The 17,603-nt window shown below is 37.8% G+C and overlaps 1 protein-coding gene across 1 annotated transcript; it reads right to left on the bottom strand.

Moving 5' to 3' along the window:
• Window positions 1-362: 362 nt before the first annotated feature.
• LOC139944818 (importin subunit alpha-4-like) lies at window positions 363-14,233 on the bottom strand. The gene is made up of 11 exons (XM_071941931.1): window positions 14,081-14,233; window positions 12,268-12,387; window positions 11,596-11,771; window positions 11,152-11,324; window positions 10,407-10,621; window positions 10,015-10,146; window positions 9,327-9,455; window positions 8,747-8,851; window positions 8,178-8,412; window positions 7,553-7,644; window positions 363-7,111 (listed from the first exon to the last, which is right to left on the bottom strand). The coding sequence occupies exons 1-11, from the start codon at window positions 14,156-14,158 to the stop codon at window positions 7,013-7,015; spliced, it is 1,554 nt and encodes a 517-aa protein (XP_071798032.1). The 5' UTR covers window positions 14,159-14,233; the 3' UTR covers window positions 363-7,012.
• Window positions 14,234-17,603: the final 3,370 nt, after the last annotated feature.

Here is a 17,603-nt window from a genome sequence, read left to right as displayed (position 1 = left end):
TCTTTTCACTCAAAATCCAACATTTTACAGCATGAGTTTACTGGTTAAAACTCAGTACAAAACTACAAAGTAACTCAACACCCAAACTGTTAGAGGCTGAATTTGGTGGTATGCCTAATCCCATGTAAAGTAAAATCAGTTTACTCGTGCAGAACATCAGCCAAACACCATTCAGTACCTCAACACCAAAACTGTTGGACTCTGATTATGTTGGTATGCCCGAGCCCAAGTAAAGCAGGTTTCTTTGGCCAACAGAATCAGTAAAAACCAAGCAGAGTTGGATTTTGATGAGTTTAGGATTGCGGGATCTTATGGATAGTCACTACACATGTCTCAAGGTACCCATGGAGCTATAAAAAGAGAGCTCCATGAGGTACCCCACCAGAAAGCCCAAACAGTAAACAAGCCACCAACATTAGGCCAGTTGCTTTGCTTATATATTTCGTGTAGAGCGTTTCCTGCGCATGAGAGAGTCCAAAGAATTCATCCAAAATGAGTGCGATTGCTAGTCGCTTTTGATTGCGGGTGGGGCTAAAGAAAAGGTCCGAACCTCTCAGCCCCCCCCCCCCCCCCTCTCCTCAGAATCAAGACAGTTCACAACACAAACCAGCAATTTTAACAGTGCAGTTTCACTTTTCTAACGATACTTTGTTTTTTCTGGCAAAGCTTCAAATCTTGTCGACTTTCAGCTCTTTTAAAATGAAGCCACCCCCCAAGTGGCCATGTTTGTTTCTATAAACATTATAATTATTCATCAGAAACAAGTCAATTTATAAATAAAAAGTAAAAATATTGCTCATAAAATTTCGGGGAAAGAAGGCATTTTTTTCTTCTTCGGAAGTAAAACACCATTACATGTATTCAAATAACCAAAGGCAATTAAATCCTCCCACTATAATGAATATGCATAGTTTATGCAAATTCAGTTTCAAGCTAGCCAATGGCATCCAGAACTCAGCTTCCTGCGCTTTGCATATATAGCATGCCACAAGCCAGAATAATATTAAATTTTGTTTCTGTCTTCCACATATATCATTTTTTTATACAATAGTACTTTTTATACAACGTATCAAAACAGCTTGGGTTGAGCTTTGTTTTTAACAGATAAAAAGCAGCAACCCTGATTTTTTTATTAATACACTTTTTGGTTGGTGTCTCTGAAGCAGGTTCGGTTGTATGCCATGGACCGTCTTGTTTTTTTTTATATATACACATAATCATAATGGCAACCAACTCCCACAAAATCATCACAAAGCGGTTTTTAAAAATTTTGACCTAAAGTCACAATTCGACCGAATGCATTCTTTTCTTGAATTTTGGCAAATTTCTATATGGCACGCAAACTCAAAACGCTACACACCATAGTGTTTTTTTCCCTATAGAAGTAAAAAAATAAAGACAAGAAAATTCATTTTTGGAGTAAAAAACGCTTTCCTTTGATTTTGTGGGCGGGGGTTGTTGACTAGCTACACTCTTACTAAGCAACAGTAGGGATATTATATGAATATTAATAATGACATGAGAACTCTGCTGAGATATGGCCTATGTACAATTAATTAATCAAAAAAAAAATGAAAAAATTAATTTGCCATCAAGACAGACTCTAGCCAAATAACTCAACCGCTAGTTTAGATACAATAAACTTAGCAACACTTTTCGTTTTTAAAAAAATAAATAAAAACACCAGAAATAGATTTAAATTTTCTGTAAATCAAATGCTGTGACACTGCCAAATAACTTAATAATAATGGTAAAAAATAACAGTTTGAAAAAGCATCAACATTAACACGTAGAAATGACATCCTTCGAAAGCTTTAGAACAAGTTATCAGAATGCAATTATAAAGAAAAGGTCCTAACGCAATTTAAAAAATTTAATTCAAAATCATTTAAAGCTGTGAGCCATAAACTCAACTGATATTAAATTCACGATTAGAACCACGACAACATAGTTTTGCCAGCTCACTGTTTGACTTTGAACAAATTGTTTTTGTAGCGCACAAGTTCAGAGTAACTGTTAAAAAATGATTTAATACAATTATGTGGAACCCAAAGCCGCCATTGTTAAATTCAATATACAATGAAGCTCTATACTGGACAGCAACACAGTACTTAATGATGGCAGGACTGATATTTCACAAGGCAATTGCTCTGTTGTCCAGGGTTATTGCCTTGGTGTCCCTTCCAATGTTCCAAGAATGCTTTGGTGCCCCTGCCCTTTTTAAAAGTGAAGCGTCGGGCCTGGAAAGCACTCTAGGAAAACATTTTGGCGTACAGCACCAATCACACTAAACAGATGCTGTTGGACTTTAATAAATAAAGACCGAGGGCGGAACATTTGTTAATAAACAGAAAGGGTTTTACCACTACCAGAAGATCAGACTGAAGTGGCGTAATCAAATGTTAAGTAAGCAGCATAACTACAAGTTACAACCAGTGCAATTAAATAAAGGTGCAGTTAATGGGGCAACACAAATAAAAACAATGACGGGATATGTTTTGCGGTTTAGAAGTTTCATATATCCTAGCATTGTGTACTGCAGCTAAATTTGAGTGATAGAGGGTTGTTGTATAACACAGTAATTTAAAAAATAAATAAATAAAAACATAAAACAATGTTTGTAATTTTAAATTGTAAGTTCTCCATTAAAAACAAATACAAATACTTAGTGTTTAATACCAGCTTTAAATCAATTGGATAAGATTGTAAATAAAATTAAAAATTACTTTAAAAAAACAGTAATAGGGTATAGAGTGCTGGTATTCACGATGAAAAGAAGAAGAAGTTACTAAAAAATATGATATTCTTGAACCGTTTATTCGATTCAAAGATCTAAATCAATCCCAAGTGTATTTAGTTTAAAAAAAAGTAAACTCCTTATATTTCATCAGGAAAACCCCAATTGCAGTTTCCTTTCTCCATTTTGTCTGTACACAGAGTAGAATTCATCGCAAATTATGCATAAATATTATTAACCGGTTTTTAAATCATTTTTGAGGTAGGACAACTTTTTTTTTTTCTCAACTGGGAGGTAAATTCCAGAGGAACAAGTGACTGTTTAACATCGATTTAAAAACTTGTTGTTTCGATTTCAGTTTTGTTATGTCTTTGTTTTTGAGACAATCATGCAACATGCAATGAACAGTTCTTGAATGAGAACTTTGCTCATTAAAGCCATTGGACCCTTTCGGTACAGAAAAAAAAAAAAAGTTCACAGATTTACAAATAATTTACAGGGTTTACAGAAGGTAATGGTGAAAGACTTCTCTTGAAATATTAGTCCATGAAATGCTTTACTTTTTGAGAAAACGGTAAAACAATATAAATTCTCGTTAACGAGAATTACGGATTTGTTATAAACACATGTCATGACACAGCGAAACGCGCGAAAACAGGAGTGGGTTTTCCCCGTTATTTTCTCCCGACTCCGATGTCCGATTGAGCCTAAATTTCCACAGGATTGTTATTTTATATATAAGTTGTGATACACGAAGTGTGGGACTTGGACAATACTGTTTACCGAAAGTGTATAATGGCTTTAAAGCTTGTTCGAGATTTTTAATTAACAGGCTGGTAGAAATTTACTGGTTCCCTATAAATCTCCCTCAGGGTGTCACAGACATGGTAAGGGATCATATACATTTAGTTAGTCACCTAAGGGGTATCATTAAACACCAGGGCCAAATTTCATATAGCTGCTTATACACATCAAGTAGCTAGGCACAACCAAATTATGCCTAGTACGATAAGGTACCAGCCAAAATATTAAGTCACATGCCTCAATTGTGACTGGTAAGCTGCTCAATTTTGCTTAACAGAGAACTGTTAAGCAACAATTCCTGCTTATGCAGCTCTATGAAACCAGGCATGGTAATACTAATGTAATGGTTAATACTCAATTCAACGTCTCATTAATATTCATTAGTTTGAATGCATATTTAACATATTTGAATATTCATAGGCACTCTTTTAAAGGGAACAGTTAATGCAGCTCATTGAATCATGAAAAATGTTTCTGAGTAGGGTTAATTACCAAGAGCTTTTGGGGTGAAGTTTGACTTATATAGAGTTTTCACTCTTAAGTTGTTTACAATCATTGAATAAATAAATGGTTCGTGCTTTCTTTCTGAAATACAATTTCACACCATGGATATGCATATTCATAACAATAAAATGAGGAGGGATTTTTCGGAGAACTAATTAAGGTCCATTTTGTAGGCAGTAAAAATCACATAAATTGTTTTCATTTAAAAAGCATAGTCTTTAATAAAGAAAACTTGAGAGCTACATGTATGGCAGGTACCGTGCTACAAATGTAGTAGAAGAAAAAGTCAAGCCTGCTGAAAAAGGGGGTTGGGTTAAAATCAGGTACATCAAATGCACATTTAAATACGTGGGAAGTGGGACAAAGTTTAAAAACTTAGTTCCAACAAGGTGTTATGAAGTACCATATTGACTCAGTGGAGCTTAGCAAGTGTTCTAATGTTCCATGTCACCGCTAAAAAGGTACCACAACTTAGCACTTGATAATCTGGGTGACAAAGTTTGAGCGTGTAGAACTACAGGCAAGTTAGTGCTATCATATTCAAGGTGCGTAATTCACTGGAACATAGATGGACCTTATAGCATATTCAGATTCTATGTCAAGAGTCTACCCAGGTTCATCAAACAATTTCTTGCAATAAAAGAGATGTCTTCAGCCAAGAATTATACAGAATTTTTTTCAAGTAATTTTGATTTTTTTTTCCAATCAGTCCCATTCTCGATTTATAAATTTTTAACATTTTTAACATTTTAAGCAAAGACAGAAGAATAGTCTCCAAACTATCTTTTATCATTGAAGATGGGGTTTCAATGTCAATACATAAGTGCAATTAGAATCAATTTCATATACCACCTGTCGATGACGATGAAGAGCGATTACTTATTTTTTTATACAAGCTTACCGAATAAATTAGTCTTTCCACTTTAACAATACTTTATCACAAGAAAATAGTTGGTTCTTTCTCTTTATACAAGTCCAAACACATTCCATCTGCATTAATCAAAGTTTAGTGGCATCACTCTGAAAATTAGCCCTTCTTTTTGTTTGGAAGAACTTTGCTGAATGTTTTTCTTTCAAAGATTTTACCAAGCAACTTCAGCAAAGGTCCTTTAACCACCAAGCAAATTAATGTTCTACTTCTCACAATGCTCTAAAAAAAAACCTTTGCCTTTCTCTGATCCAAGTTTATTTGATTGTATGCTGCAGCTACAGATCACATCTACGTGTAGTTTGTTTCTGTTTTTTTAGTTTTTTTAAAGATTTATTTTCCGAACCGACTCTCTGGTTACAAGTTTTTTCGAGTTGTGGTACAACAGATGACAAACCGCATTTGCTGATGTCTGTTCTACATGTAAAAGGTTTAGAAATCTTTTTCTAAACTGACATCTGAACACTTTGTAAATCACTGCCGAACAAGAAACCAGATTTCATGATGACACAAAGCTTCCTAGATGTACATTTGAAACTATGCTCTACCCTGGAACTTTATTTCTCTGGCTCAGTGCTGGGCCCAATTTCATGGCTCTGCTCACCGCCGAATTCTGCGCTTACGATCACGATTCCCCGCTTACGTGCAAGCGCTGAATTTCTGCGCTAGCCTTGTAAGCGCAAGATGCCTAGTAATGTGCAGTACGCACGCGCAGAATTCCCTGCTTCTTCTGTGCTTACGGTAAGCAGAGCCATGAAATTGGGCCCTGGTTATTGTTTTCAAGAAAGAACTCCTAGTACATTGCATTTTGCATAAAAGCCAAATGGTAGTTAAGTCTAGGCAGCAATATGATATATGTACAAATGCTGATGTACAAGCCCCCTCTCAATACAAAAAGAATCAAAAACCAAGAAGATTCTATGGGTATTATGTACAAATGTTACCCCAAAACTTGTACAAAAATCCTTTGATTATTAAAATATGAAGAATTGATTTGCAAAGTTCAGAATGAACACTCTGACCATTACCATGTGTTTATTATTCTGTTCAACTTAGATTGAGTTGATATACAGATTTAAACAAACTGTGGAATTGAAAAAGTCTTGTTTTTTTAGCCAAGTGTCAAAAATGGAAACTTTAGTTTAACTCAAAAATCTTGAAAATCTTAACCATACTCGTGAATTCTGACAAAATCCTTTCCTCATGGCTTTCAGGTTAACAAAATAGTTTCGACCTTAATTTTGAAAATTTCAATCCAGCGAACAAGGATGGGGAATTTTGTGGGATTGGGGGGTAAACAATTCTAGCTAAATACTCTGGATATTGTGCAAGTTTGGGAAGGCAGGTGGGCATTTTGGATTTTTTTTTTTTTTTTTTTTTTGGGGGGGGGGCAGGATGTGGCATAAGTTTGTCAAACTTTGTGCAATGTTGGAAACTTTTAAAGAGCTACTTATTCACAAATTGTTTGCTATCCACAGAAAACAACTTGCTAAGAATTAACAGGTTACCAGGCAAAATATCAGGTTATGTTTAACGATTCACGACTAGTTTCCCGCTTGTTTGTACTAAGTTGCTAAATCCGATAAGTAATCAATTCTGTAGTGCTTTAATTTTAAGTATGGCCAAGGCATATTAAAACAACAAGGTTGCGGCAAATGACAAATGCCCACCTTTACAACTCTCATTAAAATTACAATTATTTACTACTTCTGGAAAAAATGAGTGACTTCAATTCCAGAAGAGGAAAAAGTAAGAGCATGTTAGTCACAATTTCACCCAGCTAAAACATTAACTCATCTCACCCTATTAATAGTTACACTTGCAAGTTCAACCTGTCTGACCTCTGACCTTTGAAGATGACCTTTGACCTCGGGAGTCGTTCATCGTCCGGCTGTAGGCAAGTTGAACATCTATTTCTACCTTTGCAAGAAGGATGATGGGTGTCTGAGGAGCTTGAGGGATGGGGGGGGGAATGGTGGTGCTGGGTAATGGTCTTGGGTGTTACGCTGGTCATGGTAGGGACGGAGGAAGGGGGGGGGTTAAAATTTGAAGTCATCTCCAGGGATGTTGGTGTTGGCGTCGAACTCGTAGCCGCCTTGGACTACCTGGGGAGCTAGAGCGGGATCATCTTCATCAATCTGTTGGAATAAAAGAAACACAAATTTAAAAAACAGAAAGATTTTCCCCCGACCGCTTTCGTGATGCTCTTGCCGTGTTAGTCCTAAATTCATCGCAAATTTTATAACGACTTTTCTTACAGGGAATATTGAATTAATGTATTTTGGTGTCCAAGTATTCTACTCTGGTAGAATCTCCACACTGGAACAATGGAATTGTGGCTCAGAACAGTTGACAAAACCGATTACAGCTGAGCTTAGATATCTCTTTTTCCATTTCTTTCTTTTTAACATTAGCGAAATTTAAGCAGGCACTTCAGATTAGAGATCTTAATTTTACATTAGTCACTTCAAAAGTATTTGTCAGGGGTAAGAGTCATTGCTGAATTTAAGATTCTCCACAGGGTTTTTCAGAAATTCGGTCCTGTCTTTAATCTTAAGACTTAAAATATTTATACTTACGTCGTCTGAAAAGTATTGATCAATGATGTCATATGCAAGTTTGTAAACTTCATCATTTTCATTGCTCTGAAGTTTCTCAATCTTATCAAGTCCTGCAAAAGAATAATACATACAAATAAGTAAATAAATAAACAAATCACAATTTTTAACAACTTTTGACGTTTTACTTGGTTCAGTTTCATTGTGACACCGATATACAACAAAATAATTTTGTGGGTTGAAGGTTGAAGCTGGTCTGAACTCCAGGTCTGATATTGAGAGTTAGGCTGAAGCCAAATTGACAGAGCTGTCAATTTGGTTGAAGTACAATACATCCTTAGCAACAGTCGCAGCCGTAGCTGAAGCTCTACAGCTACGGCTGCGACTGTTGCTAAGGATGTATTGATGAGTGGAAATCTAGCCGTAGCCTCAGCTGTAGCTGTAAACTTGAACCCCTCTATAAGTCAGGCCACGACACCCACAGCAATCGCCTTGGTGCCCCGTGCTTCTTGCCTTGTGAATTTGCTGTGGTGCCCTTTGAAAGGTTCCAATACAAACTTACATTTTCCGTATAGAAGTGCCCCTTACCAGATTAAAAACTGCTGTGCCCCTTCAAAAGTAAAATTCAAAGTCCGTTATATCTTACCTCCGCACATCTCGATCATTGTGGCCACTTCTTGATAGCTATCTCCCGATGCTTTAAGGATATTGTAAACTCCGTCCAGACAAACTTGCACCACTTGGGGATCCTTGACTAGAAGCAGGTTACACAGTGGCTTGATGACGTTGTGATGGACTAGCGCCATGACCTGGGGCTTGGTGCCGCTTATCGTCAGGTTGCTGATTGCCCAGGCTGCTTCCTTTTGCGTCTGGAAATCCGACTGTTAGCAAACGAGGGACAGATACAAAGGTTAGAGACAGGGTACAATTTCACAAGGTATGTCAGGGCCCAATTTCATAAAGCATTTAAGCATAAAAACTTGCTAAGCACAGAAAAATCTTGCTAAACAGAAACTGGTTACCAGTCAGATTCCATAAAGTTAATAATGTTGCAACTGGTGCCCCGCTCATTTTTAGCTTACGACTATGAGATCTGACGTCTTGAGTACAACTCCAGTCCAAGTCAGCGACTCAATTCAACAACACTGGTAAAAAGTAGTACATTTTCTACAACTTGAATAACTTGAAAACTGTGGATGATCCATAACAACTTACCCCATCTAAATGCCTAATTATTTCTGGGAGTAGATTATACTCGATGACGGCTTGTACTTGCTGCTGATTACCAGCTGTGATGTTCGATAAGAACCACACGGCTTCCTGTGAATCATAACAAAAATAACATTTTAATAGCTTCGCTTGACTATGAAAGCATGAGGAAACCTGTAACCTTGATATGTGAACCAGAAACACCAGGGTTAACTCCTACTCTTCTACAACAAGTGTTTTGTGTTCTTTTAAGTGCACTACCAATCCTAGTACAATCCTTTAGTCCCATCCAGAAAACAAAGCAATGATGGTTACTTTTTCTTGCTTTAAGGACACAACCCAGATTCGAACCTAGAGTGAAGTTCAATGACTGACATGGGTACCAATATAAACCAAATACCTGCAAGTGTACAAGCACAGGAACAGTTCAAATATGAAACCCTCATACCAAGTATCGCAACAACACAGATTCCCAGAACCACTTTGTTAATATTGGTTGATTATCGAGGAACAATATCTGAAAGAAGATAAACCAAGATTCCTGTCTGTCTTCAATGGAATGATTATGTGATGTGGTCTACCTTACCTTGTTGATTTTTTCTTTGGGGTGTGTGAGTAGCTTGGGGAAGTGTGATAATGCTTTGCAGCTGAGTACGACTTGGGTTTGCTCGTCGGTTCCAGTAACGATGTTCCCTACTGCCCTCAATGCTGCTGTCTGTAGTCGGGGGAAAAGAAAACAAATCATCTCTTTAGATATTATCACTCTGAAAAAGAGTTAAACTTAGGAATATGAAATAAATGTGAAGTAAATGATATATTTGAATTTGTTTGTATTGTTATTATAGTTCATTTATGGGAACGAAACAAGGTTGCCTTATAAGTGAACTTAATCACTGCAACTCAAAAACCTGAGGAAACCTGTACACAAGGGTGCATGCTATGACAACCTGAAACACTGGTTAACCACCTACTCTTCCACAACAAGTGCTGTGTTCTTTTAAGAGCATTACCATTTGTAGTACATGGGACCTCCAGCGTAATGTCCCAACCGATAGACAGAGTTTACTGCTCAAGGATCGTGACCGGGACTCAAACCCACACTATGCTGATCAGAAACACTAGAGCTCGAGTCCGGTGTTCTTAATCACGAGGCAATGACACATCTCGTCATTCAATCAATGTGGTAACTCATAATCACTTCAAGCACTATTTTCTTGTCAATAACAAAAATATTATCTTCCCACAGATTTGAGGAACTCTTTGTAAGGACTTACCTGAACTTTGACCTCTTTATGGCTGAGGAGAGGTACAAGAAAGGGGACAACTCCGGACGTGATGACAAGTTGAATCTGATCGTTTCCGCCGTCCGTTAGATATGACAATGCCCATACTGTGTCTACAAGGATCTATAGAGAAAAAAAATTGTTTATTTATAACAAATATTTGTTTATTTATTCCATTTGATTATCTTTTTGTACATACATTTGTTAAACGAAACCTCATAATCCACCCAACTGCAAAGTATTTCAGGCCTTTAATTACACAGACGCCATTGCCTCTGTTGCAACCTCGAAAAACTCCCTGAAACAAAACTGATCGACCAGAGAACATCTCTGTCAAAAGTATCAGTGTAAAATTAACAATAAAGAAGAAAATATTAACTTACATTTGTGTCTGTATGATGGATAAGAGCACTGAGTGCTGGCAATAGTTCTCGGATGGTCTCTTCCCTTGGTGGTGGCTCCTTGTTTCGACACAGATTGACTATGACCCAGGTGACATTGCGAAGGAAGGAGAGTGGGATATTGGGCTGGATGAAGCTAAGTAAGGGTCGCACTACGCCCTCTTTGATGCAGAAATCCCGGCAGGCGGGTCCGTCACCTACGATTGGAGAAATTAAGAATCAAACATCTGTTAAACCTGATAGAGTTTGGCAAACAAGGAGTAATTTGCAAGTGTTTTAGTGACTTTATTTAGTGTTTGGCCGGCAGGACCAGTTAGCTCATCATTACACTTTTCATTGGTCCTTACTTCAAATGAACTGAATGGAACGGTTTCAAACTGAACTAGCCAGCCAGACCACTTGGAGTGAATTCTGACTGGTCCTCATGTGTTTTAACTTGTATCTGGTCAGCTGTTACTATTAAGCTTTTGACTATAAACCATTGTACCGGACATCATACAAATCAAACTTGAATTGGTTAAATGAGGGCTTAAATGGTTGTTCTTCATCCTAACTAATGAATTATCATCTTAACCATACAAGAATCCTACCAACAGTGGCTTGTTTGCGACTAAGAAAACTCCACCATTTTAATGAAGAAAACTTTGCAAGGAGTATATAGGGTATGGGGGTACACTAGTATTTCTGCCAATCAAGAGGGGGATTTGGAGGGGGGGGGTGAACTTACCAATGATGTTTCCTAGCGCCCACACTGCTTGCTCACAGACATTGGGTTGATCGGAATTTAACAAATTAACAAATTTCGGTACGGCGCACGCCTCAACGACTGCCATCGTCTGTTTTGACGTACCCGAGGCTATGTTCGTTAGAGCCCATGCCGCTTCAAATTGCAATGCGGAACTGGAAACAGAGAAAAGGAGAAAAATCAATTTATAATAGCAATTTCATATCAGTAAAGCAACGAGTCACAGTTCTATTTCCATTTCTACTACTCATCGAAACTATAGAGGATGGAATTTCTCCCACTTCCCCAATTCAAACGGAACATGATATTTGAAAACTATATTTTTAACCTTCTTTATCTTCCTGTCGCTGAGTGATGTATATGAACACTATATAAGAAGCCACTATTATTATAACTAATATTATCTTGAATGTTACATTACAATACCTTGAACTATCTAAACATTCGACCAGCACTGGCAGTATTCCGGATGCTATAAGGTCATCTATCGGAGGGTTACGGTCACTGGACAGTAGCTTACGGGCTGACTGAACGGCAGGGAGTTGTACAGCGGGTTGGTTACTGGCTGCTTTTTGCACGAGTTCTAAGTAAGAGATTTGGCTCTGCAAAAGAAAACAATGTCATTCACTAATAACATCAAAGTACGCAGGGTAAGCAAGGTCTTAGTCAGGATTTGGTACGAGGGTGTCCAAATTTGCTGGAAACTTAACAACTTGGTGTCCAATTTGGTCACTTACATGCCGTCGATTTCACTAAACTCTTCCTAACTTAGGATTAATCTTAGGACTTGGGACGAATTCAGTTCCGTATCCAAATACGTAGGATGCATTGAACCCATCCTAAGTTAGGACGGGTTACTCGTCCTAACTTGAGTTAGGATTAATCTTAGCGTTTCGTGAAATCGGCTGCAGTACATTTACATGTAAAGTACAGATAAAACAGGGTTTCCAAATTTAAAACAGGTTGTCCAAAAGACACCCTGACACCCTAAGCCTTCGAGAACAACTCTGCTAGGGTCGTAACATTAGGCCATTAACTATTTTTTTGCACTTTGTAATAAGCAATGAACTGTGATGACGAAATATACAAAATTCTTACCACAGGTTCTTCGTCTGATTCTCCTTCAAGGATGGGAACATTTCTTCTCTTCAACAAACTTTCGTCTCTCTTGTTTTTCCGTAATTCAACTGTCACCTCATTTCTCCTCCTTCTCATCTCCTGTGAATAAAGGAAAAGTCAAAGAAAAATGTTTGATTCAATGGAGTGGAATGGTTATGTACAAAACTTGGCTGACACCCCCACCCAACGAAAATATTGATAAAATAGAGAGACTGCCAACATTAACGTTAGCTGTTGGTAGAGCACCGGTAACTAATCAGGAGGTCCGAGGTTGAAACCCACTCTAATCACAAATTGCCTGACAAACACTGAATGTTTTCCTGATTTTAATAAAACGGGACCACTCAAGTTGATGCAACTGTTTTAACTTTTTAAAAGTGTCATTCAATGTTCAATACTCGACAAATTCTGTTAAATTAGTAGTAAAAACATAAAAACAAACTAGGCTGCAGTATTTGTGTTAAATATGTTTCAAACATTGTTTATGTTATTTCAAATCAAAATCAAGCCATGGCTTTTTCTAACTAAATAAAATGTAATCAAATAAACATAATTACATCATTAATGAAAAAATTGTACACATTTAAATAAACAATAGGCCAAGCCCATTATTGTTTTCTTATTCTCAATTCAATGCCCCCCCCACAAAAAAAAAAAAAAAAAAAAAATCTCCCCCTCTCCATGCAAAAAATAAATAAAAAAAAACTTCAAACAATGGTGATTTTCTAATCTCTGCTGAGGGCCGAGTGCAATATTTGATATTCTTGTCATGACTACTGCTGGTCAAGTTGCCAAGTGAAATGAAATAAAAGCTGGCTGACATGCCAGCGATGTCAACATGAAATCAAAATCAGGCCTTCCTTATATGTTGAATCAAATGCTGGTCAACTTGATCGTACGCACCAACTTGTATGCCGACCAACCCGTACACCGACCAACTCGTACACCGACCGACTCGTAAGATAATTCACGAGTATGCAGGCGTACTATTTGGCATGCGTACACAAGATGACCTGTTTCCTGTTGAATCTGCCCTGGTGCCAAATTGTGTTGTTTATTTCGAACCCAGCAACTTAAAAAATCTTAATAATCTTAAGAACTGGCACATGAAATATAAGAATAGAGTATATGTCACATTTGAAATAAACAAAACAATGCATCACAGTTACTGGCAGATTCAATATCCATGGCACATATTATATAAGTATCGTACAAGGGTCTGTTGATAATGAAACTTTGAAAATGAAAGGACTTAATTTTAATTTTAGGTCAGCAAGTCAGACAATCTTTTCGATTTCATGAAATTGAAAACAACACAGACGTTAGTTCAAAAGATAAAACTTCTTGTAATTTGTAGTTGTACTTCAACATTTATGTTTAGGAACAATGGGGATATATTGTAAACTTATTTTATCTCTTCTTTAATGATAAAAGTTAACGTAGCAAACATATTTTTATTTTAATTTACTGTTTTTATTCACAAGTCAATTCTTGACTTGTTGAAAACAAGGAAGTTTATTGAGTCAAGTTTACAGCCACACAAATTACCATACATTATAACATGAGTCATGTGAATTTGCGACATCATTCACACAAAGAAAAGATTCACTACATTATTATGCATCAACCGAATGACAAAATAGCACACTGCGTCATACGAAAACATGCATGTAAAACGGTGTGCTACGTTTGTTAAATGTTAGTCATCGCATCATCATTCACTGCACACTGAAAATGTCAAACGATTCCAAGTCACAATTAAAACTAAAAATACATTTGTTTATGAACTTACCTCTGTGTCTCTTCCTTTATTTTTGAAACTCTTGATTCTGTGGGTCACCGGCCCCTCAAATTGTTGTTCGATAGACATTTTTATTGGCAAAAACACAAAGAAATTGTCGAAAGATTGCAGATACGGCACCACTTCCAAAATGCCGGCGAGACAATGACGTCACGTTCGTCTGGATAAGGCCCCCTAAAACGTCAGTTTTGATTGGTCGAAATAAAATTTGACAACCGAAACGTAAAATTATAACTTGCAAATTACATACAGTAAAATTGTTTTTATTTTTAATGATTTGAAATAAAAACGTTATAAATGATAGAATGAAGATATTATTTAAAGTTTGTCTTCCCAAACTTTCTCAAAACTAAAATATTGAAGCCGCCAAAAACAACTTTATGTTGACCAATAGAACGCAATGTTACAAAGCAGCGCCAGTTTCCTTGAAGTCACTGGTTGACGTGCGTAAAACCTCAACCAGGAATTTAACCCGCGTGGTACCACTTTATTTTTCCGCAAAAAATTGTCACGGTGTTTTTATTCGCGCGTGGGAAACATTGCGCGCGGGTTTTGGAAGTGTATGACGGGAATGGATCTTGGATGAGTGGGGCTAAGAGGTGGGGGGGGGGGGGGGGCGGGTGTGTGTGGCTGGGGAACAGTTAAAACACGTCACTAGGGACAGTCATTGGTTCAAGCACTGTCAAATGGGAGTGGGCCAGTTTATTCATTAGTTCAACCATCTTACGTCTTACATAATGCGGCGAAGCCAGCGGCCCGCCCCAGATTTTTACAATGACCCCCCCGGTTCCCCCGTGACAAAACAAGACTACCAATATTATGTCGTGCCCTTTATACAAAAAGAAGGAAAACTCGAACAAATAAACATGACCCAATGCACCTTCAATATTAAAACTTGGGGGGGGGGGGCGCCGCAACACCCCAGGTGAAAGAATTTCACGCCACTGAATGCAACAGAACGGGCGATATTTCACGAATATTAATGTGTTTTTTTTAATGAAAAACCTCGATACAGAAAATTCCAAAAAGTGTACCCAATCAGCGACACGTAGTCACCCACTGTATACAAAGTATCATAGACTAAATTTATGTATTTTTACCGATTTGTTTTGGTAAACATTAGGTACAATAAGTGAAAATCTACAAATATATTTTCTGCGAAGCTGAAAGCAGTGTGTAGAAGGCCAATGTTTTGATTTCAGTTGAGTTTTTGGAACAACGGTGCAAAAAATAAATAATAATAATGGTCTTGTTCAACTGCAACAGCACCCTCACACGATCAAACCTAAAATCTCGAAAGGTGACGTCACAGTGTGGACATATATCGGTCAATCCATGCTCATGATCATCCTGCCACAATAAATCGGGCATGTTCATTTACAAAAGATATGGGGTATAAACATTAAAACATGTGTGATACATTTCCTTTTCATATACACATACAATTAATTTGGGAAACGAAAAGTCGTGCAAAAACAATCAGCAAACGCCCTCTATAGCTGACTAAGTCGATGAACCGGTTCGGAATCGACTGCTGTTCTGCAAAATCTTTCTTGCGCCTTTTATCAATTTTCCTTCCCATACAGCCACTGACAATGGGGAACAATCTTTCTAACAATTATAGAAAGGTGGGGGGGGGGGTCAACCTGAAATAGAGCGATTTAAAAATGTATTTTTCCCAATGAAAATATAAATCACGATTGACCCTCAAAGGTAATGAAATTAAAGTGCAGGCGAACAGATGACTCTGTTTATTTTTTAATGCAGTAATTATCATCCCGCTATGTTAGAAGGCGTGTGTGTATTCAGCATACTATGTAAATACTGGGCTCGTAGGTAATAATGACAGCAACATTAACATTTCTCTGGAGCGTGTATGAGATTTGTTTGGGGACCGACTCTAGACGTTTTATTTAGCACATTTCTGTTACTGAGATCAATTCTGTCTCTTTGCCAGTCTTTGCCCGAAACGGCAGTGATCAAGTGGTCAGTGCGAAGCAGTCAAGTTCGTTAAATCATGCCGTGAGAGGGCGCGCTGTAGCGATTTAGAAAACCGAGCTCAGTCAACTATCCACTATCGAGTAGCAGGATATTCTGCCCCGGAGTTTCGGCGCCCCCTCCCCATAATGGCGAACTGCGTGTATAAATTTCTTCTGATGACGCCCTCTTTTAAAACATCCTCCTCCAGCCCACGTAAATTTCAAATGAGTTGGACAGAATCTTCCGGCAGACACATGGGCATGGGATGGGACACCTGCCTGCCATCCATCTGGCTTATATTCTTGAAAGCCAAGGGCAAGGTCGATTGTGGCGTGTACGACGGGCGTGTAAGCAAAATGGATTTGTAAATTAATATTCATCGAACATGACAGAATTCCTCCTAGTTGTAAAAGGTCATGTTATTCCACTTTACATCTATAAACTTGCTCAAAATGGTTTCAGAAGAACACGATTTTTATGACAATGAAGATTTAATGGCTTCAAATGTTCCCAAAGACTCGAGGCTTTTATAATACAAAAAATAATACCCCTCAACTACGAATTCATGGGTGGTCGGAAAATTCTCACACAACGGTTGGTGGCAGCAGACTTACTGGGTGTTATAAGTTTTAATCGAGTATTTAGCACTATGAGCATGCCCATGTCTGCAAGCGCGGAATCTTGTAGGCTTTCCATAAGACTATTCTTTTATTTTATTGTTAATGACTTCTTGTTAATGTTTACAACTTTTGCAAACGGGAATAATGTTATTGGTTCTTCTTTCAGTGGTATCAAGATTTAACACTCCCGCCCACCACCGCCAAAGCTCCCGCCATATTCACTCCTCCGCACCCGGCGAGGGGAGACAAAAACACGATCTCAAAATGTAGCCAGCCCAATGTTTTCAATATGACGGTTAAAACATGTTATTTTTTAGTTATAAAAATGCTGTCAAAACCGATCATCGTCTGACCTGTTTTGTGATAAGATTAGGTGCTTACTATAGCTGGGTGCGAGCAGCGGGTAATGTTGTTACAATGCCCACGGCAGAATGATCTACCAATCATTTACAAGTAGGGGCCTACACAACGCCGCATTAATATAGTTACCACGCCTCTATCTTGCTTGGTGATCACGTCATACACGCGCACACTCTGGTCGCACACCCAGACTTATTGCTACTAAATCTGGCATCACAGCCGAGTTTGTGTGCAAACTTACCTTCCCCGAATCAAACATAAAAAATCAGAACAACACAGTTTGTTTAGAAAACTAAACAAAGCAAAGCTCGGTGCCTTCCCAATCGGCTTATAATTATATGAGTTCTGGTAGTACAATATGTAAAGAAGGTGTGCCTTATGAAGGAATTACGTCACCAATTATGTGCATTGGTTTTAAAACGAGGATACTACGTACAGTTGTTGCATAAATAATACACACACACAAAACTTCGAAACTCACTGTGTCACGTTAATGATAACTTCTCAAACCCAAACATATAACTTTTTTTCTGACTGCTCCATGTTTTTCAAAA

Source organism: Asterias amurensis, chromosome 12, assembly GCF_032118995.1.
Source record: "Asterias amurensis chromosome 12, ASM3211899v1".
In the NCBI taxonomy this organism is placed as follows: domain Eukaryota; kingdom Metazoa; phylum Echinodermata; class Asteroidea; order Forcipulatida; family Asteriidae; genus Asterias; species Asterias amurensis.
Note: the sequence above shows the minus strand (reverse complement) of the source record. Positions and strands in the feature narration are given on the sequence as shown.